Here is a 25,481-nt window from a genome sequence, read left to right on the forward strand (position 1 = left end):
AAAACCGTGAAGACTAATAGATTTCCAGTGTCCACCCCTGACTACTGCAGATACCATACTGAATACATTACACACACACACACCAAGAAAAAGATAAAAACAGCAAGTGAGATATAAATGTTAACTTGATTTAAATATTACATAGTATATATGTATCTTGAAACATTACATTCCCCATTAGTGTGAGTTTTTTACATTTTTAATGTATCAGTGAAAAATAAACTTAAATTGTAAAATGAGAAGATAATATGGTACAGATAGCTTCTATTTGGACAAATGTAACACTCTATGGATAATATAAAATTCCTTTAATATAGGAACTTATAAACAAAATTTGTAGCCAAAGCCGAAATGCTGAAGATCAATAGGCATTAGCAATAAACTGTTCAAATGCAGAAGAAATGAAAGAGGAAAAGAGATTCAACATAGTAGTCATGGAAATGCAAGATAAAGAAAAACTTTTTCCTCCATGCAGTGGGCTGTTGAGGGACTGAGACGGACACTGTTCACTGCCAGTGTCCTGTGAAGGATTGTAATCTTTTTGAAAAGTGATCCGGCAGTACTGTTCTGATTGAAAATGGACAGGGTGTGATGGCCCTTCTGCCTTTAATCCCAGCAATCGAGAGGCAGAGGTAGGTGGATCTTTGGAGGTTCAAGGCCAACCAAGTCTACTTAGCAGACCCAGGCCAACCAGAGCAATATAGTGAGACTTTGTTTCAAAAAAGCAAAACAGATGAAAACCAAGCAAAGAACCATAGTTTGTTGACCAACTGTGCTTAAAACTGTATGTCATTGATGTGTGTGCTGCATCCCTAAATGTGTCGTGTTTATCAACTTAAGAGTCCAGGAAAATGTATTTTTTAGAGCAGCGGTTTTGAACCTGTGGGTTGCAACCATTTTATAGGAGTCACCTAAGACTACCAGAAAACACAGATATTTATATTTCAATTCATAACAGTAGCAAAATTAAAGTTATGAAGTAGCAATAAAAATAATTTTGTGGTTGGGGTCAGTGCAATATGTACTAGAGGGTCACAGCATTAGGAAGGTTGAGAACTACTGTTCTAGGGTTCAATATTGTCTCTAATTGGGCCAATATTGTCTCCAGGGAAGGCATTTTGGTTTTACTTTAGAAAGAGCTATTATTTTGTATGTAAAGAGGTGAGGAGTTTAGTGGTTAAGAATATGAATTTAGGAGCTGGGCATGATAGCACTGGTTATTAATTCCCACATTTGTGAGTGTGAGGTAGAAGATCAAGTTTGGGGCTAGCCTGGACTACATGAAATCCTGTCTTTTTTTTTTTTTTTTTTTTTAAAAAAAAGGTTGAAAAAATATATGAACTTTGAAGCCTACATTTTCTGGGTTTAAATCCCAATTCAAAGTGTGTAACATTGCCAGGCAGTGGTGGCGCATGCCTTTAATCCCAGCACTTGGGAGGCAGAGGCAGGCAGATTTCTGAGTTCAAGGCCAGCCTGGTCTACAGAGTTCTAGGACAGCCTGGGCTGTATAGAGAAACCCTGTCTCAAAAAGAAAAAAAAAAAGCTGTCAGTTCAAAGTGTGTAACTTTGGACATGTTTTCTGACCTAAGTGTGCATCAGTTTCCCCCTTGGTAAAAGATGTAAAAACAGTAGCTATTTCATAGAGGCTTGTTATTGGTTGCTTGATTGGTTGAAGACACTTGCTCTCAAATTCCTGGGCTCAAGTGAACTTCCTGCCTCAGCCTTCCATGTAGCTGGGTCTACTAGCATATGTCACCAAGCCTGGCTGCAAAGAGTTTTGAATGAGTGAATGTTTGTAAATGATTTTTTTTTTCCAGGATAGATTTTACATGAGAAAGTTACATTTGTGTTTTTCTTAAATTTTGAAATATTAGTAAGTCAGAGGCTGAAGAGAAGAAGGTCATCCGTTGTATTCTTTCAGTGGTAAAGTACTAAGCATTGTTATTACTCTGAGAGCTTAATGTTGAAGAATGAAGTGAAACACATAATGTGTCTTCATCATTTCCTTTGCGTCTGCGGCGGCACTGGAGTAAAGAGGTCCCAGCTAGCAGTAGAATACAGAACACCTCTGATCCTTTCTTTACCAGGAGGGAACTTAAAGGCAGTTCTTCCTGCATCTTTGAACTGTCCAGCTACCGATATGTCTGCTTCCATGTCTGGATGTTTAGTGATTCAGACATCCTTCTAGGAAATAGAGGCAAAATAAATGTCCACTAAAGTATGACATTATTTCCAGACCCAGCCATAATTCTGTCTTCCACCCCACATGCTTTTCTGTAGTGTGACTTCACCACTTCTTCCATGGGGGTTGTGCATCTGGAATCTGGGCAGGTCTACAGCTGTCTGAGTTAGACAGATAGGGCAGAAGTGCTGTGTGGCTACAGAGACTGGCTGCGAGAGGCTATGCAGCTTCCTGTTTGCAGGAGCTCTGAGCCATTCTATAAGGAACTTATCTGGGAGATAACCGTATTGGAGAGGTCACTAGGACAGTTCAGCTGAGTTCCATCTGACACCATCCGTGTTTGTGAGGCAGGCAGAATGTCCAGCCCAGCCACAGCTCCAGGTGACCACAAGACAGTCAACTTTAGACTGGAGTCACATGAGCTAGAATCTAGGTGAGAACTGGCTAAACAAGGTCTCCCCAAATTAAAATTATGAGAACATAAGGTAGTTCTGTCAAGCTGTGAGTTTATGGACATCTGTCCTCTAACAGTGGTAACAGATGAGACATGTAAGTTTAGCGATGCAGCCATGGTGAGACTATTCTATTGATGTCGGAAGAAACTTCATAGACACCCATCCTGAGCTGTTCGTTGTACCCAGAAATGCTGGCCTAATCATAGTTCTAGTGTGATTAGTATCCTGCCTTCCCTCTATTTAACAGTGTCTTGGGGCTGGAAAGATGGCTCAGCTGTTAAGAGCACTGGCTGCTCTTCCAAAAGGTCCTGAGTTCAATTCCCAGCAACCACATGGTGGCTCACAACCATCTGTAATGGGATCTGATGCACTCTTCTGGTGTGTGTTTGAAAACAGCTACAGTGTACTTGTATAAATAAAAATAAATAATATTTTTAAAAAACAATGTCTTTTAATTGTTTTGTTATATGCTAAATAGCGAATATAATTTTCCTTTTCCAGTTGTTGCTTAATAGTGTCTACTGGAGTCTAAAGTCCTGTGTTTCTTTCAATTGGGTTAGTGTATAGTAGACTCAACCTCCTTTTACCTGATTTTACTTTCCATGCTTTTAGTCAATTACTTATGGTCAACCTTGGTCCAAAAATACTCTTGAAAGTCATAGAAAAAACCCTTAAGTTTTAGTTGCTCACCATGGTATTTCCCATTATCTTACTCTATTGAGCCTGGATGTTAATCATTCCATTAGCCATGCTGCTTAACCTATCCTCCTGTTAGTCATTTGGTCTACATCTTGATTGTCAGATTGATTGTAGACTTCTGAGGGTGTTGAAATAACCCTTACCTAGCAGCCCTGTGTGTTTACATCCTTCACCTCCTTTTATCATAATTTGGTCATTATATTATCTCAAGTCATCAAGAGAAGGGAGAGTATAGTATAAGAGTTTGTAAAAGTAACCACATTCACTTAACTTTTATTACAGTGTATTGTCATAGTTGTTTATTATTGTTAATCTCTTATATGCATAATTTACAAATTAAATTCTATTATAGGACTGTATGTGTATGGCGGTCTGGGGGCAGGGGCGGGGTGGGGAAGCATAGATAGGGTTCAGTATCTGTGGCTTTAATCATCCACCAAAGGTCACCATGGCTAAAGGGAGACTAGGGGACACTAGTGTTCCATTTCCTATCTGCCATATTACTGTTAGTATACCATAATAGAGAACTGACGTGGCTTTGATCAGACCTCATTTGAATGCTTGTTTGATTTCCTGGCTTCTACCTCACTCTCTTCCCAGGGCCTCTCTATGGATAACTCATGGTTTTTCTCCTTTCAGTAGGTAACATTGAAGCATTGACCTTGGTATTAATTGTTTAAAGAATATCTCAGGTCCAAGAGAGTGAGTTGGTGGAACTTCAGGAGACACCTTTGCTCCATGGACTTGATGGGTTATGATGTGTGGGACCAAGTGCTTCTGGAACCACCACATCTCTGCTATGAGGATAGGTAGTGTACTAACAAAGATGACTGAGGGAGGTAGGCAACAGCAAGAGACAGCAGTCTCAAGTTGTCCTGATGCTAGACTTTCAGTTGTACCAGCTAAAACCTTTTCTTTGTGTTGTTGGAAGCTTAAGTTGCATTTGCCATTGTAAAAGATTTCTAACCTAGACTATATCAGAAGCATTCGGTTCTAGGTAGTTTTGGAGTGATTTTTGGCAAATTAAAAAATCTCTAGGCAGTTTATTGTGTAAACTAACCTTGAGTCTTATGAGGCCTTTTGGGGGAGAATTAGGAATGCCTTGCTTTGACTGAAGCATAGAGGATCAGCAAGAAAGAAAACTACTCTATAAACCCAGAGGTTACACAGAAGAGGCAGTCAGTTTATTCTTTGTGCAGAAGAATTCTTTATTCTTTATTCTTTCACCAAGAACCTGGAACCACTGTGTACAAGATAAGGAAGACAGATTTCAGCTTCAGATAAAGACGGTTTGTCCAACTGTGAGCTTGTCAGCTCTGGATGAGCCTGGGTCTGGCTTCTCTTTCACTCAAAGTGCTCATTGGTGACTGGAACATGAGGATTCAGCAAATACCAGAAGTTACATGAATTGATATGAAAAATGGGGCTGCATCATTTTTTTTCTTCTAGTTCTAAACTTACATGATTTAAAACTTTCTTAGGCATCAGAAGATTTACTGTGTGACCCTTAGGCAAATAGTGAAACCTCTTAGATCTTCAGTTTTATTATCTGTTAGATGATGCTAATACCATTAAAAAAACTGGGAATAGCAGTACATGTCTGTAATCCCAGCTGCTGGGAAAGCTGAGGCAGAGGGCTCACAGATACATACAAGTGTTAGGGTCAGCCTGGACAATTTAACAAGATCCTGCCTCGAGACAAAAATGAACCAAAAGATGACCTTGTGTGATTTTATTAGCCTCAAGTAAGTGTGTGTGTGTGTGTGTGTGTGTGTGTGAAAATGCTCTGAAAAACCAAAGCACCGGACAGGGAATGTAGTTCATGGTGATTTTTATATACGTAGCTCTACTGTGAGCCAGCATAGAAGTCTATTGTGATCTATACTAGTTAGCTCTGACTTGAATGGAGCATCATCACAAAACTAGGGGTCATGCCTTCCCCATCTCTCCTTGAAGCAAGGCTGCATGTGGAGAAGGAGATCTTTTCATTCACTAAAGTACTCCCCACCTCCAAACACACAGCCCCTTATGCTTGGTGTTTGCTGCCGAGAGACCATGTGATTTATCTTTACACAATGCTGAGAGATTTCTGTTCAGAGGTGCCAAACTTTGGAGTCAGGCAATGAGGACTTCACTGGCCTACACAGTGCTCAGGAAAGGCTGAACTTTGCAGAAGGAATTCTGGGGCTAGGCACCCCTCTGGCCACATTGGCCCTAGTGAAAACTAGGCATCTCTGCTTGCTTTGCACCTCTCAGACTTTCACACATTGGAAGCTGCTTTTCCAGAGCCATTTTGCATTTTGGCTTCTGGAGATGAGTAAGAGCAGCCAGTGTGTGGGCTGCCTGTGAGAGTGGTCAGACCATAGCATTATCTTTCCTCACACACTGCTGCTTTGTGTCCTCCTGTGTTGTGCTGTAATGCAGCACAGAGCAGTCACTGTGTCCTCTTCAGGCTAGAGCCCCCTCTGAGTGTTAGGGGTCTTTTGTTCAGAAGCTGTATTCCCCCCCTCTTCTGGAGTGTTTGTTCTTCATAGTGGCCATGGTAGAGAGTGAGCATTTAGGAAAGAGGGGGATATAGATCTACAAGTGTTTTAAATTCTAACCCAAATTCCTATGTAAGGATGAGTGACATTAATTTTGTTTTCTTAAAAAAGATTCAGTTATCTTTTTACACAAACATCTCTAACACTGAAGCTACTGTTTGCTTTTAACAATGGGAGCAAGTAACTCAGCTCTTTTGGATGAGTAGACCTCCCTCCTCCCCCTAGACAGAACTTTTCTGTGTAGCCCTTCCAGGGTGTCCTCGAACTTTCTGTAGACCAGGCTGGTCTCCAACTCATAGAGAGTTGCCTGCCTCTGCCTCCCAACTGCTGGGATTAAAGGTGTGTGCTACCACCATGAGGCAAATGTCTATTTTTTTCTTCTGTTTGATTTTCAAAGTAGTCTCCACTAACTTTAGTTGGAGAATATGTATTTCTCAAAAGCACTACACCAAGACTCCTGAAAGGCAGCCCAGCCCTGGAAAAACCTGTCTTACAAATTTAAGGTGGGGCTAAAAGGTGATAGATAACACAAGTTATCTTATAGTTCTTTATAGTTCCTTATAGCAGAGTGTCTGCTGAATTGTCTCAGCCTTTTTTTTTTTTTTTTTTTTAAATCTCATTTGCTCTAAGTCCAAAGGCTCAGTGCTGCCTGTAAAACTTGATTGCTTGCCTCAACACTGGATTGGGTGTTCACATTGCTTTTCTTTCTTTGATTGCACAGGTGGTGTATGCACAGGGTGGAATGACAGAGGGCAGGAGCTAGTGAGAATCCAGAGCAGAACTGCCTTCCTTTTTCATCTCTTCCCCTTCTCAGAGGCAGCTATTTGATCATGATTATTACTGCCATTTAAAATACATATACTGAAGGCCAGAGAGATGGCTCTGAGTAAGGGTCCCTGCCACCGAGCCTGGTGACCTGAGTTCGATCCTTGATACACACTCTCACCATTTTAAGTCTCAGTTGAAGGAAAGAATCGACTCCTAAAATTTGTCTTTTTGACCTCCACATATGTGCTATGAAATATGTATGTCCCCCTTACAATAAATAAATGCAATAAATAAATGTGCACATACATTTTATATTCTAGATTGGTTTTAAGCACGTCACCTCCTGCTCACATATTGTATACAGCCTCCCATTATCAACAGGGCTCACCGGACTGGCTTGTTTGTGTTAGGTAACTTGTGTTGGTTCATCAGTATCACTCAGAGTCCTATAGTTTATACTGGGGTTCAACCTTGGTGGTGTGTATTCTTGGACAAATGTAGAATAACATATATCCACTATTTTAGTATCGTGCAGAACGGTTTCTGTACTTTGCCTACTTGTCCCTTCTCCTAAGCCCTAACTGATTCTTTTTTTTTTAACTGCTGTAGTAGTTTTGTGTTTTCTGAATATAGAACACAGCCTTACCAGATCAGCTCCATTTACTCACTAATGCGTCTTTTCTTGACTTCTGTTTCATGTTTGGATAAATATTCTCTGGATAAATTCCACATTAAAGGCCCAATCCCTAGCTTAGTAGAGTGGTGATGGAAACTGAAGGGCGGGGCCCAATGGGAGGCCTTTAGGCCATAAGGTGAGCCCTGAAGGAAATTGTGGAACTCTGCTCTCCAACCCTTCCCACTTGTTTCTGGCTATAAGGTGAAAGTTTTTTGCCTGATATGTCTATGGTTATATAAGCCATAAGCCAAAATCCAATGGGGCTAACCTCTCATAGTTGGAAGCTTCAAAAGCTAAGCCAGAACAACTTATTTTTTTTTGTTTTTTTTTTTATGATTTATTTATTATTATATGTAAGTATACTATAGCTGTCTTCAGACACACCATAAGAAGGCATCAGATCTCATTACGGATGGTTGTGAGCCACCATGTGGTTGCTGGGATTTGAACTCAGGACCTCTGGAAGAGCAGCCAGTGCTCTTACCCGCTGAGCCATCTCTCCGGCCCTAACTCTTGTATTGTAACAAGTTGATTATCTTAGGAATTTGTTACAGTAATAGCTGACTCACATAGCTCAATGACACTTTTTTTTTTTAAAGCATTATGTAGTATTTCATAATATACAGTTACCCACTAAAGGATATTTTGGTTGCTCCCAGTTTAGGTTGTTATGAATAAACAATGAAAAATATGTATGACAGACAGAGAGACAGAGGGAGGGAGAGAGAGAGAGAGAGGGAGAGGGAGAGAGAGGGAGAGAGAGAGAGAGAGAGAGAGGGGCTATGGCTAGGTAGAGAGAGGGGAAAGGGAGGGGAAGAGAGGGAGCAAGAGGTAAGAGTAAGAGCAAGAGCTTAAGAGCCATAAAATTATTTTTGTTGCTACTTTATAACTGTAATTTTGCTGCTGTTATGATTGTAATTTAAGTATTTCTGGTGGTCTTAGGTGATCCCTCTGAAAGGGTTGTTGTTTGACCCTGAATAGGGTGGTGAACTGCTGTTGGATGAGTTTTTGTGTGGCTATAACATTTCAGTTTATTTGCTTAAACAAGGAGTGTATTATTGGGTCATGTAAGTATTTGGTTTAATACAGTGTGTAAAAAACTCCTGAAATGTCTTTCGCTGTTACTGTAGCATTTAGGTTCCACCAGCAATGAGAGTTCCTATTGTTTCCACACTGTGATGGCTACTTTTGTCAACTAACACAGTCTAGAATCATCTAAGAAGAGAGTCTTCCCCTCACCCCTCAGCCCCGCCCATGGCAGAGTTTCTTTTGTAATCAAATATAGCCTTGACTGTCCTGGAGGCTAACCTGGAACTCCGGGAGATCTGTTTGCCCCTGCCTCCTGAGTGCTGGGAGGTACTAAAGACAATTAAAAGTCACTCTTTAATCCCAGTACTCAGGAGGCAGAGGCAGGTGGATCTCTGTGAGTTCAAGCCTGGTGTACAAAGCAAGTCCAGGACAACCAAGGCTTACTACATAGAGAAACCCTGTCTCAAAAAACAACCAACCAACCAACCATGGAGAGTCTAATGAAGAGTTGTCTAGCTCAAGAGTTGGGCATGCTTATGGGGGTTGTTTTTATTGTGTCCCAGCGTTCTCGGGTTGAGTCTTGGTGTATAAGTGCAGAGAGGGGCTGAATACCAGGCGGCATCATTCATTCTTGCTGCTCTTGACTGTGGCTATGACTAGCTGTTTCAAGTTCCTGCTTTGACTTCCCAACAAGGATGGACTGTCACCTATAGTTGTGAGTGAAAATAAACCCCTTCTCTTTTGAGTGCTTTTCATCAGGGTGTTTTATCATAACAGAAAAGAAACTAAGACATACACCCTTGGCAGCCTTTGGTGTTTTCACGAGACTGTGGAAACATTGTGATGTGTTTATGATGGCATCACACTGTTGTTTGGGGTTTTTGTTTTGTTTTTAAGGCAGGGTCTCACATGTACTCCAGGCTGTCTTCAAACACTTGGCAGGCATCCTGTGTCAGTGCCCCAGTTGCTGAGATCATAGGTGTGAGCAGCCATGCTCAGCTTTCACTGTTGTAGTCTGCCATCTACTAATGATGCTCTGTAGCACCTTTCAGGTGCCTGTTTTCCACCTGGGTATCTTGTTTGGTGAGGTATCCATCTATTCAGAAGTTATGTGCATTTTTAAGCAGCTGTTTTTCCTCATCATTAAGCTTCGAGAATTCTTTATATACTGTGAATAACAGTTCTTTATCAGATGTCATTTGCAAAATATCTCTGGCTGTGGCTTGTCTTCTCTTGACATTGCTATTAAGAGTTTTTAAAAACTCTAACATTTATAGGTTTTTTTTTTCTTTTTATGATAGATGAGGATCTAACTCTTTGTACCTCACTGTTTTTCGTCTTTGTGGTTGTTACTTTTAAAAAAAAAAAAAGCCTGGTCTACAGAGTGAGTTCCAGGACAGCCAGGGCTACACAGAGAAACCCTTTCTCGAAAAACCAAAATATATATATATATATATATATATACACACACATATATGTATATATATATTTATTTTATATGAGTACACTGTAGCTGTCATCAGACACATCACAAGAGGGCATCAGATTCTATTACAGATGGTTGTGAGCCACCATGCAGTTGCTGGGAATTGAACTCAGGACCTCTGCAAGAACAGTCAGTGCTCTTAACTGCTGAGCCATCTCTCCAGCCCCTGTTGTTTTTAAAACTTTTAAAAATGCATTACATCTTTATTTCTAGTCATATCAACTGTATGTAGTATCCTTGTATTAGTAAGGCCAGGGTGAATGTTAAATGCTATCCTCTCTGCCTGCCAGCTCTCTCTACTTTATCATCTGTGTCTCAATTTCTTCATCTGTTCTTTAACGTTTTCACCTTTAAGCAGGACACTATTCAAATGATTTTGGAATTAGTCTCCCATGTTCTGTGTATAGGTAGTTTATGTAGTATGACTACATAACTGTAGTTGTGTAATGACTCTGTATTTCTTTTTCTACACAGGGTGAAGTTATAGGTTATAGGTTGTTGGTCTTTCACTATTTTCATTTTATTTTAATCCTCTTTATACAATTAGGTGTTCTGTAAAAGACTCCCTCTCTGGCACTCTGACCTCTAGAACTAATCTAGACGTGTCTTCCACTTGCTTCTGGGCATCTATAGTAGTTATTTTTCTTATGACTGTTTTGTTGTCCCCCCCCCTGCCCATAAATACGTGAAATAAAGTGCTTGAGAGAAGAAGGATTTATTTTAGTTCTAGCCTTGGCATCTGAACTTGGGACTACTGATAGTGTCACAGCAGATGGGAAGAGGGAAAGTCAGGAGAAAGAAGGGCGGGGCCAAAGCAGCACTGGCTATATAACTAATAGATTTTTTTCCCCAATGACTACTTCTACCGAGCCTCATCTGTTAAAGGTTCCAGGATCTCTCAAAGCAGTACCACCAGCTGGGGACCTCGTGTTCAAACACATGACACTGTGGGAGGCATTTTACATGTAAACTATAGCACTATACCTCTGGCCCCCATAGGCACACAGCTAGCTTAAAACACAGTAATGCTTTCAAGTCATTTCCTTTTTGTTTTTTCTTTTTTCTTTTCTTTTTCTTTTTTTCTTTTTCCGCGAGATAGGGATTCTCTGTATAGCCCTGGTTGTCCTGGAACTCACTTTGTAGACCAGCCTGGCCTCAAACTCAGAAATCCACCTGCCTCTGCCTCCCAAGGGCTAGGATTAAAGGCGTGAGTCACCACTGCCTGGCATCAAGTCATTTTCAAAGTCACCATATTAGTACAGTTTTGACACTGTTCAAAGATCTAAAATGGCAAACTCACATCTTTAAGGCTTGTAAAATAAAAACAAATTACACCCAGTATACAAAGCATTGGGTAAACATTCCTATTTAAAAGGAAGGAATTGGTGGTGGGGGGAAGGGGCGGCAGGGCATAGCAAGGAAAGACAGGATCAAAAAAGGACCCCAAAACCTGTGTGACTTTGTAGCCTTGTGTCTAGCATCTGGGGTTTGTTTTTTTGTTTTTTGTTTGTTTGTTTGTTTTTGTTTTTTGTTTTTGTTTTTTTCTGGCCCTGCCTGCTCTGGCCCCGCTCTTTCTGCCACCGCTCCGGCCACATTTATTTCATATATGTGGGTACACTGTCACTGTCTTCAGACACATCAGAAGATGGCATCACATGCCCATACAGATGGTTGTGAGCCACCATGTGGTTGCTGGAAGTTGAACTCAGAACTTCTGGAAGAGCAGTCATCGCTCTTAACTGCTGAGCCATCTCTCCAGCCCACATCTGGAATTTGTAATGACATCATTGGCGCTCCATCTCTTCAAGTCTGTTATGGGGGTATGGGGGGACATGTGGCCTCTCTCCTAGCCTGGCTTTCCTTGGTGATTTTCCCACATTCATGGCATTTACAACATCCTGGAATTATACAACCTTAGTGGCTTTAGCTTCACTTTCCCAGCATCACTCAGAGCCTGTTTCTGAGCTCCATGAAGGGGATTTGACCCTGCTGCACATTACCTGCCTCAGCAGCTTTTTGGAATCTCAACAGAAGCCTCTTCCTTGCATTTTACATGTCTGCAAAACCAGCACCACTTGGATAATGACAAGTTCTGTTTAAAGTTTAGGACGTAGCCTGGCTCCCTGGGTTCTCAGTAGACTGCCTTCATGGCTAAACCTGCTGAAACACTTCCCTAGGCAGCCATTTTTCACCAAGGAATCCTGAAGGCTCTTTCCAGGCACTCTCAAATGAATTTAGATTATGCCCTAGAGCTCTCAATGGGTGAGGTCAGGCTCCTCCCCTTTTGTCCCAGCACAAAGGTGCTTTATCTTAAACCAGATATCCTCTTTGTCTATAACCTCAGAGTCCTGAGCTTTTAGTCCTTTCCACTTTCTACTCACTATTCATCTGGGTAAATGCAGTGAGCAGTAGCTACAGTCTGAATGCTGTGCTCTCTGAAACAAATTAGTTCATACATTTTGAATTCAGTTTTATTCAGATTTGCAGGACTCAGGCAGAATGTAGCCAGATTTTTTGCCAGAATCGAATAGTTTCTAGCCCAGGTCCTAATAGAATCCATGTTCATCTCTGAAACATAAAATAGTTTACTGTCTGCATTTCTTTAGATATTGGTCATCTAAACTTCCATTAAAACCATCCATTAATTGATGACTAGATACTAAAGCTTCTCATTAGCCTGCCATTCCAAACTCTTCCACATTTCTTCCACAGTTCTAAAAGCTTTCAAACGATGTGGTCAGGTTTATCATAGCAATGGCCTCCTTCTTGGCACCAGTTTTCTATTAGTCACTTTTCTGACCACCTTGACCAACTTCCTAAAGAAGAACTGAAGGGAAGGGTTTACCATTATCCCATAGTTCCATGGCAGGGAAAGCATAGTGGTTGGGACTCTCACCTTGATGCAGGAGCTTTCAGCTAGTTCCATAACAGTGTCAGATGGGAAGCAGAAGCAGGCTCAGGCTAAAACTGGGAGCAGGCTATAAATTATCAATGGTCGTGGAGCAGTCTTTCTTGATTATAGACAGGTCCTGCAGTGAGCCTGGGTCTGAAGTAAGTCTTATATCTGAACAGCGTGTGTGTGTGTGTGTGTGTGTGTGTGTGTGTTCATTTGTTTGTTTTTAAATCAGGAAGCAAATGATTAGTGAGATATATTGTTTAAACTTCTCATGTAGATCTATGTCTTGTGTTTGGGGGACTATTACCAATCTTCGTAGTCTTTGGTCATTCTTTACTGCTGAGTGTTTAAGACCATGCAGGTAGTCAAAATTAATTTTCCTTTTCAGACTGTCAAGGCTAGTTTAGGATCTAATCCTCAGAGGTCACTTGGCTTGAGAGGAGCATCCGACCTCCTAGCCTTTCTTTACCAGTTGTTCCATATTGGTGAGGAGAAACCAAAGGCCTTGCTTGACCTAACTGTGATTTTCCTTGGAGGCAGTGAGGAAACTTTTCCTCCATGTTGACCTTCTTTGTAGACTAGATGCTGGTTAGAGTACAAAGAAAGCTTCCCTGAACAAGAGAATAAATGATGCTACAGTTATTGGACATTTCAAGAGCTAGCTCACAGTCCCCTAGGACCTCACTGACCTTGGGAGCCAGGAGAAATGGTTCTCCTTTTAGTTAGCATAGCCTGGAAGACTGGTTACTGAACAGCCAGAAGGTCAGTACTTTCAACTACTCAATATATTTCAATAACCAACCATTTCTAAATAGACTCTGATTAGACATACACATTTTAGCCAGTCCTTTAAATTGTTGATCTTTGAAATTTTAATAACCATATATAGCATCTCTAAGTTTCATTCTTCATGTACTTTAAATAACTTACTCAGACCTTCATAATTTGAGTAAGCATTATAGTTTTCATTCTGGAAACATACAATCATCTTAATTTTTATATACATATGTAAATTCCTTTTTAGTAAAAGAGTTTCCATTTTTACATCCTTTTAACATTTTATTTACTGGTTCCTGTTCTGAACACCACAAGACATAATAGCTTTAACAAGTGAATTTACTATTTGTTGTTAAAAATTTCTCCCAAGCAGGGGAGGAGCTAAGCAACATGTGTTGCTTCCCATAAGGTCCCAAAGACAAACCAAGGTTCAATTTCATTAAAGTTCACCCTAGAGAACCAATGAGTTTATTGAGCTTACTGAGTATGGATGAGGGACTACTGTGGGGAGTGTTGGTACCCAAAAGTAGCTGCACTGGAAAGTCCTTGCTCGTGTATAACATTGAGGATATTGACTAGCGTTATCTGGGTGTGTTGAGAATCAAGACGTGAATGAGGCTGAGTACCATGGTCAGGACAAGAAGAAGTCTGATGTTCGAATAGTCTTGGATAAGAAACAGATTGTGACTGGCATGGTGGCATATGCCTTTAATCCCAAAAGGGAGGCAGAGACAGGCAGATGAGTTTGGGGCCAGCCTGGGTTACGTAGAGAGTTCTAACCAACCAGGGGTACATAGTGAGACCCTATCTGGAAAAAAAAAAGAAACATAGATTCTGTGACAGAAATAAGGATAAGCTGCTTAACTAATTGTTCAGTTTGTCCCAAAGGTACGTATGGGTGGCTGGAATCAGGAAAACCCGAGAAAAAGTGGTCTCAGAAATTTAAAGAATATTCAAGGTTCAGACCAAAACAAAAGGAAAAGAACAACACAGGAACACTTCTAAAATGGTTATAAGATTTGCTGGCCAATTGGTTGGTTGCAAAAAGAAAAGAGGAGGGGAAAGTCAGACAAAATGGACAGGATACAGAGATACACAAAGCCTTAGAGAAAGACCAGTTTAGTTTTAACAAGGAAAAAACAGATGCAGCAAATATTTGTACTGTATGTTTCACAACACATTGGTGTTTCATAAATAAACTTTGGTTTGCTGTTAAAAAACATTCTGAGTGGTTTATACAAAGCACAGATAATAATTATAAGGAGAACAGACCAAACTTTGGCAGCAAAAGGATGGAAAAAGCAACAAATGACTAAAGGTGGAAAGAGAGTGGAGGGAGGAAGGAAGAGGAGCCTCATTTAAGTGATATTTGAGGAATGGCAGATGCTGCTGTGATAATCCTAGCTCTGCAGGTCTGCCTGTTGGATGGACACAGTAACTATGAAGCATCCGCGATCTTCCGGTCTTCAGCCTGGTCCTCTCCAAGATGACTTCATTCTAGAGGATTGGTGTTACAAAAACATTTTATTGCTGAGTGGTTGCAATCTTCATTTTATAAGAATAATTAAACCTTTTCTTTATTGAGTAATTTAGTGTGATGCAAACGAGGTAACTAGATGTCTTCAACTATGTGTGTGTCACAGTATTCAGTGTCTGAGGAGCACAATTTTTTAGATTTATTTATTGTATGTTCATGAATGTGCATCACATGAGGGCCTAGTGGTCTGCCTGCAGAAGTCAGAAGAGGGTGTCAGATGCCTGGAACTGGAGTTACAGATAGTTGTGAGCCATCATGTGGGTGCTGTGAGCTGAACCTGTATCCTCAGCAAGAGCAACAAGTGCTCACCCGTCTCTCCATCTCTAACATAATTTAAAAATTAAAGAACCAGTGTCTCTGTATAGTACTGTGGCTGAGCTTCTGCAGGACTTAGCAGCGGGGCTACTGTTGCTGCCCATTGTCATGGCTGTGTTGAGGTCAGCTGCTACTCCCCTTTTAGGCAGCCTGGGCCAGGTTGGACTCAGAATCTCTTAACACTAGACTGTGACCAGCCAAAGGTGCATTCTACATCCCCTTCCTATACGTTAGAGAGGGAGAAATGGGTCATCTCCAAGATCCTTCCTGACTAGAGACCAGGCTACAGCCCAGACTCCATCAGTCTTTTCAGTTCTTAAGAAAGTTGAAGTCTAGAGTTTTCATTTCTCAGTGATCCCTGTGTGAACCCTTTTGTTTTGTTTTGCTTTGTTTTGTTTTGTTTTCCAGACAGGCTTTTTCCTTGTAGCCCTGGCTGTCCTGGAACTTGCTTTGTAGACCAGGCTGGCCCCCAGCTCAGAGATTCACTTGCCTCTGCCTCCCAAGAGTTGGAATTAAAGGCATGTACCACCAACTCCTGGCTTCTGTGTAAGCTTTAAAATGTTTTTACCCCTAGCTATTATTGGCCTTATCTACAATATAGTAAAATAAAAAAAATCCTTGTACTTATATTTCTCATAATAATATTTTAAATTTTATATTATTTCCGTTTTACCAGTTTCTTTTACATTTGTAGCTATTCCTCACCTTTATCCTATTCTTGTTTCTCTATGAATATAAAGAAGCACACCAATTCTGTTTTTTTCTTTGTTCTTACTTCTTCTTTGTTTGTTTTGTTTTGTTTTGTTTTGTGACAGTGTTTTTCTGTGTAGCCCTGGCTGCTGAAACTCACTTTGTATACCAGGCTTACCTTGAGGTAAGAGATCAGCCTGCCTCTGCCTCCCAAGTACCAACTTTGTTTTCTAATTCTTCCTCAGAGTCTTCCCTTACTGCACCTGCTCTTCCTCATTGAAGGTGGAATCTAGGGCCCAAGACATCCTAGGCAATATCAGCTGTACCCCAAGCCCCTCTTATCTCAAAGTTGCACTCAGCTGAAATATGTTATTGGGAAATGTAAATAAACTTGCATTTTATTTAGTTCTCAACATTACCTGTATAGCTGTATTAAGCTGCAAGTTATAGTGAACCTAATTCAGAGTAATTTATAGGAAATGTGTAAGTGAGCTGCTGTGACTGCAAGTCCAGCAATAGGCCAAGCTCCAAGGCTGATACGATGCTATTAAGAAGTTAGTTTCCATCCGGGCGGTGGTGGTACACACCTATAATCCCAGCACTTGGGAGGCAGAGGCAGGCGGATTTCTGAGTTCGAGGCTAGCCTAGTCTGCAGAGTGAGTTCCAGGACAGCCAGGGCTACACAGAGAAACCCTGTCTCGAAAAACAAAACAAAACAAACAAAAAAGAAGAAGTTGGTTTCCTTCTTTCTGTACCGCAGAGTCTTACCTTCCTCAGGATAGCAGAGTGGTTGCCAGCCATGTGCTTTTCTCCTCATGCTAGTGATATTTAGCGGCCCACTCTTGCACTCTACTTCATTTTTTTTCTGGTATCTATAGATCTTTTAAAAACTTAAATGAAAGTATTTTCCATATAGTATATTTTGATCATATTCTTAAAACCTAACAAAAAATGGAAATCATAATAGATAAGCAAACTTTTTAAAAAGTCAATAATAACTAAAGAAAATGTACATGAAAAAGTATGGAGTTCATTTTGTTTGGGCCAACTCTTCATGGGCAGGGAGCCTGTCCTGGAGTGTGATTGACATGCCCTGTAACCTTACATTGGAGAAAACTAATTTTTTCTTTCCCAGCAGGTATCCATTGCAAATAGTTTCTTGGTTACGGGTGGGACTTTGTGCCCACTTCTCCTTCTCGGTGCTGGGCTTTGGTCTGGTTTGAGTCTGTGCAGGACATATGTGTGCTGTCACAGTCTCTGTGAGTCCATATGTCTATCAGTCCTGTTCTGCGGAAACACCTTTTTCTTGGAGTTACCCATCACTTTGGGCCATTAAAATCTTTCCACCTGCTCTTCTGTACATATCTCAGCCTTGAAGGAGGGGGGTTGATAAAGACATACTTTCTAGGCTGAGTACTCCAACGTTGCTCACTGTCTGCACGCTGTCCAGTTGCAGATCTCTTTGTTCATCCATCCACTGCAAGAAGAAGCTTCTCTGATGAGAGTTAAGCACTTCTCCATTCTGAGGCCCCAGCCTAGTGTGGCAGCTTTGGGTTCCTGGTTGTGTCCATAGATCGTAATTGAGTTATGTGTTCTCAGGGGATAGGATTGTTCTGGCTTGCTCAGGCTAAGAGTCTGCTTTCCTCAATACACAAGCTCAAGGGAGGAGGTACAGAAACCCTATTCGAAACCCCTCAGATTTTGAGCATATCACTGTAGACACCCCATCTTAGCCCCTGTCAGCCACTAGCAACCCTTTTAAGAGCTCCAAGAGCTCCCCTACTGGGAGCTCCCAAAACAATGCAAATGAGCTGTCCTTGCCATCTCTTACTGAGAAGATACCTAGAGGAGGAAGAATTGGATGAAGGGTGACAGCCATAGCATCCTCTATGCCATATATGGAAGACATTTGGGTTTCATTATAAAAATATTTTCTTTCTTTTTTTGTTTCAATTTTTTCTTCATCTTTTGTCTTTAGGGACTATTCCAACAACTAAACGGACAGGCATTCCAGCTCCACGGGAACTCTCAGTAACTATCTCCAGAGAGAGGTCTGTGCCACGTGGTCCCTCCAGCTCAAAGAAGTTGGGCTCCAGTCCAACTTCCTCCTGCAATCCCACTCCTACCAAGCATCTAAGGACCACCCCTGCCAAACCTAAGCAAGAGCATGAAGGTGCAGAGAAGGCTGTGCTCGAGTCCCAGGTACGGGAACTTCTGGCAGAAGCCAAAACCAAAGACAGTGAAATCAACAGGCTTCGAAGTGAACTAAAAAAATGTAAAGAGAGGTGGGCCCTGAGCACTGAGGACGCCAATGCTTCAGACCCAAGTGCAGAGGGAACATCAGCCCCAGTAAGTGACACAGAGCCTTTGATAAGAACCCTGGAGGAGAAGAACAAGACCTTTCAGAAAGAGCTTGCTGACCTAGAGGAAGAGAACAGGGCCTTGAAGGAGAAACTGACTTACCTTGAGCAGTCACCAAATTCAGAAGGGGCAGCAAGTCACACTGGCGACAGCAGCTGCCCGACATCTATAACTCACGAGTCCAGTTTTGGAAGCCCAGTTGGAAATGAGTTGTCCAGTGAAACGGATGAGTACAGAAGAAGCACACACGGGAGTGCATTGCGGACATCAGGGTCTTCAAGCAGTGATGTCACCAAAGCCTCTCTGTCACCGGATGCCTCAGATTTTGAGCACATCACTGCAGACACCCCATCTCGGCCCCTGTCAGTCACTAGCAACCCTTTTAAGAGCTCCAAGGGCTCCCCTACTGGAAGTTCCCCAAACAATGCAAGTGAGCTGTCCTTGGCATCTCTTACTGAGAAGATCCAGAAGATGGAGGAGAATCAGCACAGCACTGCAGAAGAGCTGCAGGCTACTCTGCAGGAATTATCCGACCAGCAGCAGATGGTGCAGGAATTGACCGCTGAGAATGAGAAGCTAGTGGATGAGAAGACCATTTTGGAGACCTCCTTCCACCAGCACCGAGAGAGGGCAGAACAGCTGAGTCAGGAAAACGAGAAACTGATCAACCTTTTACAAGAGCGAGTGAAGAATGAGGAACCTAGCGCCCAAGGAGGAAAAATCCTTGAGCTGGAACAGAAGTGCACGGATATTCTTGAGAAGAGCCGCTTTGAAAGAGAGAAGCTACTCAACATTCAGCAGCAGTTGACCTGTAGCCTACGGAAGGTTGAGGAAGAAAACCAAGGAGCTATAGACATGATTAAGCACCTGAAGGAAGAAAATGAAAAGCTGAATGGGTTCCTAGAACACGAACGGTGTAATAATAGCGTGATGGCCAAAACTTTGGAGGAATGCAGAGTTACCTTGGAAGGCTTGAAAATGGAGAATGGGTCCTTGAAGGCTCATTTGGAGGCCGATAAGCAAAAAGCCACAGAGGCCAGCAGTAGCATGGCGCAGACAGCAGAGAACTTCGAGGTTCAGGAAATGCTGAAAGTGGCTCGAGCTGAGAAAGATCAGTTGCAGTTGTCCTGCACAGAGCTCAGACAAGAATTGCTAAAAGCAAATGGTGAAATTAAACATGTTTCCAGCCTGCTAGCTAAGGTAAGAAGATAGTTCTCAACTGGTATTTGTTGACGTTTCTCTTCGAGACTTTAACATTGTGAACCAAAGAGGATCAATTATTCAACTGTATTTGTGAATCCAAGCAGTCTGGTTTGAAAATCTATTAGAATTTAGGCAGGTTAGACCTGGAGATTCCAAAGTTTAAAAAAAAAAACACCCAGATTTCTGTACAGATAGATAAAAGATTAGTGGAAGTATTGTAAGTTACATCTGATGCTATGATGTAGTGATGAAGACCGTCAGGGGTGGCATGTGTCTTGGTGGTAGAATACTTTCATAGCCTCTTTGAGACTTTAGATTTGATCCCTAGCACCACACAAAAAATAGAATAAAATAAAAATTAGAGCCATCCTGTATACATTAATGGGCTTTTTGATACATTTAATACTTTCTGAGCATATTCTAGCACTGGCTTTTTAAAATGTTGTTTTAAATGCCAGTGAGTATTTATCATGCAACTGTTTTATATTCACCAGGCCACTGTTTCTGCCATGTGTGTACTATTGGTTGTTTATGTTCTTTCTGGTCTTAGAATATTAAAAGTAAATTTTTATATATCTCTGATTATTTCTTCAGGAGAAATTCCTAGACGTTGACTTAGTGAGTCACAGAGTATAAACATTTTAAAGACTTTCAACACATTTAGCCAAATTGCCTGCCAGAAATAATATGCCAATTTGTTCCCACCAGTTCATGAGAGTACTTGCATCCTTGGGCCCTTGCCAAAACTTGGTACTAAATTATGTCATTCAAATCTGTTAATCATTTCCTGGATGTTTTTTAGCTTAGGGCCCAAGATTAAATAAGTGATCATGGCTTTCATTTTTAAAATAACTCTTTGATTCGGCTGGAATGTTGTCGTGTGGTACAGGATTATTGGTGGTGACTGTGTGATAGTCCTCTGCCTCACAGAATGCACGCTGGGTCCTTGTTCCTGGCTTTCCAGCTCTGGATCTGTGACTTGGGAAACTGCTGGGGGAGGTGGGGGAGGGGTAAGCATCCTCCCCCTTTATTTGATGGCTGTCAGTGATTCAAAAAAGCAGTTTATGCTCTGAGCTCCTGGAGAAATCCCAAGTGTTGCTTCCTTTGTTTGGGGATCCATCAGCTGCTGTCCAGTTCTGTCCTCAGTTGCTTTCTGTCTCGGTGGTAGGTTGTGTGAGGAGATTGTATCTTTGTTTGTGTTGTGAATTCACGGGTATTTTATTGAAGGAGTGGAAGCATAAGCTAGGTGCTCATTTGAATTGTATGTTGATAAATGAAACTTTGCATTAAGTCACTTTGTAAAATAATAATGTTCTCTTTTGTTTAAAGAGTATTCGGTACTTATTTTACAAAATGTTTACTCTCCCAGATGGACCCTCTTTTAAAAGAACACATTTTTAGATTTATTTTATATGTATGAGTGTTTTGCCTACATGTGTATAGATGCACCACATGTGGGTCTAGTGACCACAGATGCTAGAAGAGATCATGAGATCTCCTAGAACTGGAGTTACAGGTGGTTGTGAGCAGCCATGTGGGTGCTGAGAGCAGTGCCTGTGTCCTGCAGGAACCATAAGTGCTCCAAACACTGAGCGCTCCAGCTCCCCATGACCTTTGAGTCTTTCCTCAAACTCATCTCTCTAGCATTGTTTTAGTAAAGATTTAGTAAAATATGGAAAAGTATAGAAAAGTATAGAGGACAAGCATCAAGCATTGCCTTTAATCCTATCACCTGGAGAAAAAAATCTGCCAACATTTTTCTCAGTTGGTATATACCTAGGTATGTATGCAAACCTATATTGACAGAATTATAATATATTTTATCTTTCTGTATAAAAGAATATAGTATGTGTGACTACAATCCATAAATACAATAAACCAGTTAGATTACTATACAACTTCCACTTCTAACCTTTTTTTTTTTCTCCTCTCTAGAGATAGGCCTTCTCTGTGTAGCCTTGGCTGTCCTGGAACTGGTTCTGTAGAACTGACTGGCCTCTCTCTACCTCCTAAGTGCTGGGATTAAAGGTGTAAAGCACCACCCCCAGCCTAAACTATTTCTACCTTTATTATTTTTTTAAAAAAAAATTTATAATTTGTTTTCCTTCCTGATTTCTTGAGTAAAATTCTTTAACTTTACCTTACCCTGGTTGGATTTAAAGGTATGAATTTGCCTTTTCTAATAGCTTAGCCAAAGTAAAGACAATAAAATCTAGAGTTTTCTTGTATAAATTTAATCTATTTGGAGGACATAGAAAAATGTATATTTTTTTTTTGTGGAGTAGAGCACAACATTACAAATATATACTTAAAATCAAATAGCTTTTCAGTAATGAAACTGTTATTTGCATAGTCCCATATATTTACTGATTTTTCTGCCAACTAGAATTGTTATGTACTGACAATAGAATTCTAGCCAGTGTTTAGTTAAGAGTCTAAGGGAAAAAAACCACATGAAGTATAATGCTACATACACAGGTTTTTTTTTAAATAGATATTAAGACTCCAGGTCTGTGATTTTGCACTGTCTTGTGTACAGAGAGTAGTACTTTTCTATAAGTCATCAACACTGAAAAAGAAAATCCTAGACCTCTTAAACTATTTTCTGTTTGCTTACACTGGGTAATTCAGAAAGAGGAAGAATTATTTGAGCTGCTAGCTCAAGGTGCTGGAAGTCTAAAGTCAAGTAACAGTGTCTTGAGGGTTACTGTGACTTCTGTTCATGGTAGAATAGAAGAAGAAACTAACTACCTGATGTGAGAATGCAGGAGGGAGAGAGTGAGCAGAGGTGCCAGCTTCCCTTTATAAGAGGAACTTGTCATTGTTCATTTAGTCCCTGAGCAAGAGAGAGCCTGTAAGACTGTACTATACTCTCGTGAGGGTAGTCCCCCTCCTAACCACATCTAAAAAGTCTTACTTCCAGTATTCAATACTTTTCTCATAGCTGTATCAAAACATCTAATAAACACTTAAGAAAGGAAGGATTTATTTTGATTCACAGTTTTGAGCGTGTTGAAGCCTAGATAAACTGTTCAGGCCTAGGTAACTGTTACCTGGCTAGCCTGCCATTTTGTGCTGTTACTAATGTCCTAAGGAGACTTTCTCACATGCTGTTACTAGGATGGTCTGTGCTTTGTTGCTCTTGGAAACCAGTCACAACAGAAGTCACTTAGAACTGCTTTGTATAGTTAGCCACAATAAGCTTGGACCCAAACCAGCCACCCAGCAGCACTTCCTGTAACTGTATATGAGCTTTTATGGTATTGCTTTTATGAGCTGCCCCTAGGATGGACCCCAACATAAGAGAAACACCTGCGCCAATTTAAGAAACTATTTGGAGCAAGACTTCCAGTTTGAGTAAGGGTCCAGTAAAATTTAAGTTCCCAAGACTTCCCTGGGAACTGACATCCTACTTCGTAGAAAGAGACATGTACATGGGTAACTGACATTCTAGTTGGCATTTAAGACATGAATGTTAGACAAGTCCTGACCTGGTAGACAAGTTAAAACATAAATGTTAGACAAGGCAAGTCCCTTCCAACAGTTGAATAGCCCAAACTATGGGAGCAGGAACTCACCTGTGAGGAGCAGCGATGCCTCCACATCTCTGCCCTTTGTGCGTGGGAGGGCAGCGCATGCTGTCCACATCCTTCCCAGATACGGCCCTACTTTTGCAGCTCACTGTTAGTTCTCAAAGGCAAATTCTCATTTCTCACTTTATCTCTGGGTAAAGATAGCCTTTTTTCTTATAAATAGCAGAAGCGTAAATATACTAGTACAACTTCTTTCTGGGCAGAATAACATAGAAGAGAGAGAGAGAGAGAGAGGGAGGGAGGGAGAGAGGGAGAGGAAAAGAAAATTAAAAAAAAGATTTACAACAGTAAGAACACTATGGCTGCCTCTGTTTCTGTAGCATGAAACAGAATGAGTTCTGCAATAACTATGCTAGGTGTTAAAATAAAAACAACATCCATTCCACATTCTTACTCCTGGCAGCGCTCTCAGGCTGTTGTTCTTTTGTTTTACTGTATTCTTTATACTCTTTTAGCATTGTGGCTTTTCCCACATATTAGGTATTTAGTAACTTTTGTCAAATGGTCGGATGAAAATTTATCATATTTTAATAACAACTAATATTTTTGTATTCTTGTGTGTTCTAGATACTCTTGGGAATATCTTTTTTGTTTGTTTGGTTGTTTTTTTGATTTGTTTGGTCATTTGTTTTCTTCCCTTAAGGACCTTGGCTAAGAGTTAAGTACTGCATAAAGTTTCCTGGAGAAGACTATGAATTTTGCTGGGTAGTGGTTATAAATACTTCTTTAATGACTAAAGCTGTCGGGAGTTGGTTAAAATGAGTAGCCCAGCTGCTTGATTGATAAGCCGTCACACCCTCCTCTTGTCAAGGCAGGGCAATGGCAGCTGGCCTGAAGCTCAGCAAAGCTGCAGCTCACGGCTGGGCAGAGGCCAAGGTCAGCTGGTAACCACTACTATCCATGTGGTGAGCGTCAGTGTCTTCTCTCTGTCCCCTCGTGCCCTTCCTGCCACCTCTGGAAATCACTGCTGCTCTCCATCAAGCAAATACTTCTTCAGTTACCTGAAGCCTGTCATTCTGTCAACCCTGAAAGGGGCTTTGCTCCAGCTGTCATGGCTGCCGTGGAAGCTGCTGTTTCTGTACCATGGACCACTATAGTAACCACTGCCACAAACTCTTTGGCCACAAACACTCCAGACTCCCTGCATGGTTCCTTGAATCTTCCCTGTGACATGACAGCTTCAGCTCACCCTTCCTTTACTCCACAGCTGCACTTTGCAGATGTCCCCAATTTGTTCAGGGAGGAACACCTCTACCTAAAACACATCTAACAACTTATATATTGGTCTTAAAACAGGCAGCTCCTGTACCCCTTGCACAGACTGTGGACCAGTGACTGTGTGTCTGTGGTTCTGTCCTTCCCTAACTGTATGAGCTGTCTTCCCCTCTGTCTCATGAGGGTGTAGTCCAGAAGACCCCACTCTTATACACTATCCCTTTGTGCTGCAGCCTAGTCCCCACTGGCCATTTTATTTTCCACTAGTGTATCTTGGATAGACTAGACTGAGCTAGTTGCACAAGAACAGATCATAACAATGGGTGGTAGTCTTGATTATATCTGGCAGATCTTCTGGGAGCAGAGAGCTGAGAACCATGCAAGCATCACAGGTAAAGAAAGTGCTGTAGGCCTGCAGAGGGGCTGCCCCTACCACTGGGAGCCTTCCAGAGAGGTCCCAAGAAAGAGTAGTTCTGGCTGCTGAGGACTGACCAACAGTGGCTTGACGCTGTGCTGCTGACACTCAGGGCATACCGTACACTAAAGAGCAGAATTACTGATGTCAGGTCTGAGCTCAGACATTAAGGGAGCTGCATTTTCCCTGTTTCTGATTTCTGTCCCAGCTGAGCAATAGTACTCCCAGAAACTGTAGATTGTTAAACTTCAGCTTTTACTGTTGACACCACAATAAGTTTTTCTTTTTAAAGAAAATTGTTTTTAATTATATGTAGGTGTATATTGCCTATGCATGTGAGTGCAGGTGCCCATGGAAGCCAGAGGGGTCAGATCTCCTGGAGCTGGAGTGATAACTGTTATGAGCTTCCTTAATGTGGATGCTGGGAACCAAACTCAGGTACTCTAGAAGAGCTGCAAGAGCTCATAACCTTGAGTCATCTCTTCAGCCCTATCTTTTTTTTTCCAATTGTACAGACCAAAGCAGAAAACAATTAATTAGTCTAATTTATCATTTGCTGGAGCCAGTGTTCAAAGATTGGACCATATGTATTACAGGTATTCTTTTTCTTTTTCTTTTTTTTTTTTTCTTTTTTTTTTTTT

At 41.2% G+C, this 25,481-nt stretch overlaps 1 protein-coding gene across 7 annotated transcripts in view; it reads left to right on the forward strand.

The window, feature by feature from the left end:
• Nucleotides 1–25,481, forward strand: part of Specc1 (sperm antigen with calponin homology and coiled-coil domains 1) — a 293,053-nt gene that overhangs the window by 167,471 nt on the left and 100,101 nt on the right. For all 7 annotated transcript variants that reach the window (XM_031353951.1, XM_031353952.1, XM_031353953.1 and 4 more), the window contains one exon: nt 18,032–19,614. In XM_031353951.1, the coding sequence (XP_031209811.1) occupies nt 18,032–19,614 (1,583 nt within the window). The remainder of the gene's footprint in view (nt 1–18,031; nt 19,615–25,481) is intronic.

Source organism: Mastomys coucha, unplaced genomic scaffold, assembly GCF_008632895.1.
Source record: "Mastomys coucha isolate ucsf_1 unplaced genomic scaffold, UCSF_Mcou_1 pScaffold5, whole genome shotgun sequence".
In the NCBI taxonomy this organism is placed as follows: Eukaryota; Metazoa; Chordata; class Mammalia; order Rodentia; family Muridae; genus Mastomys; species Mastomys coucha.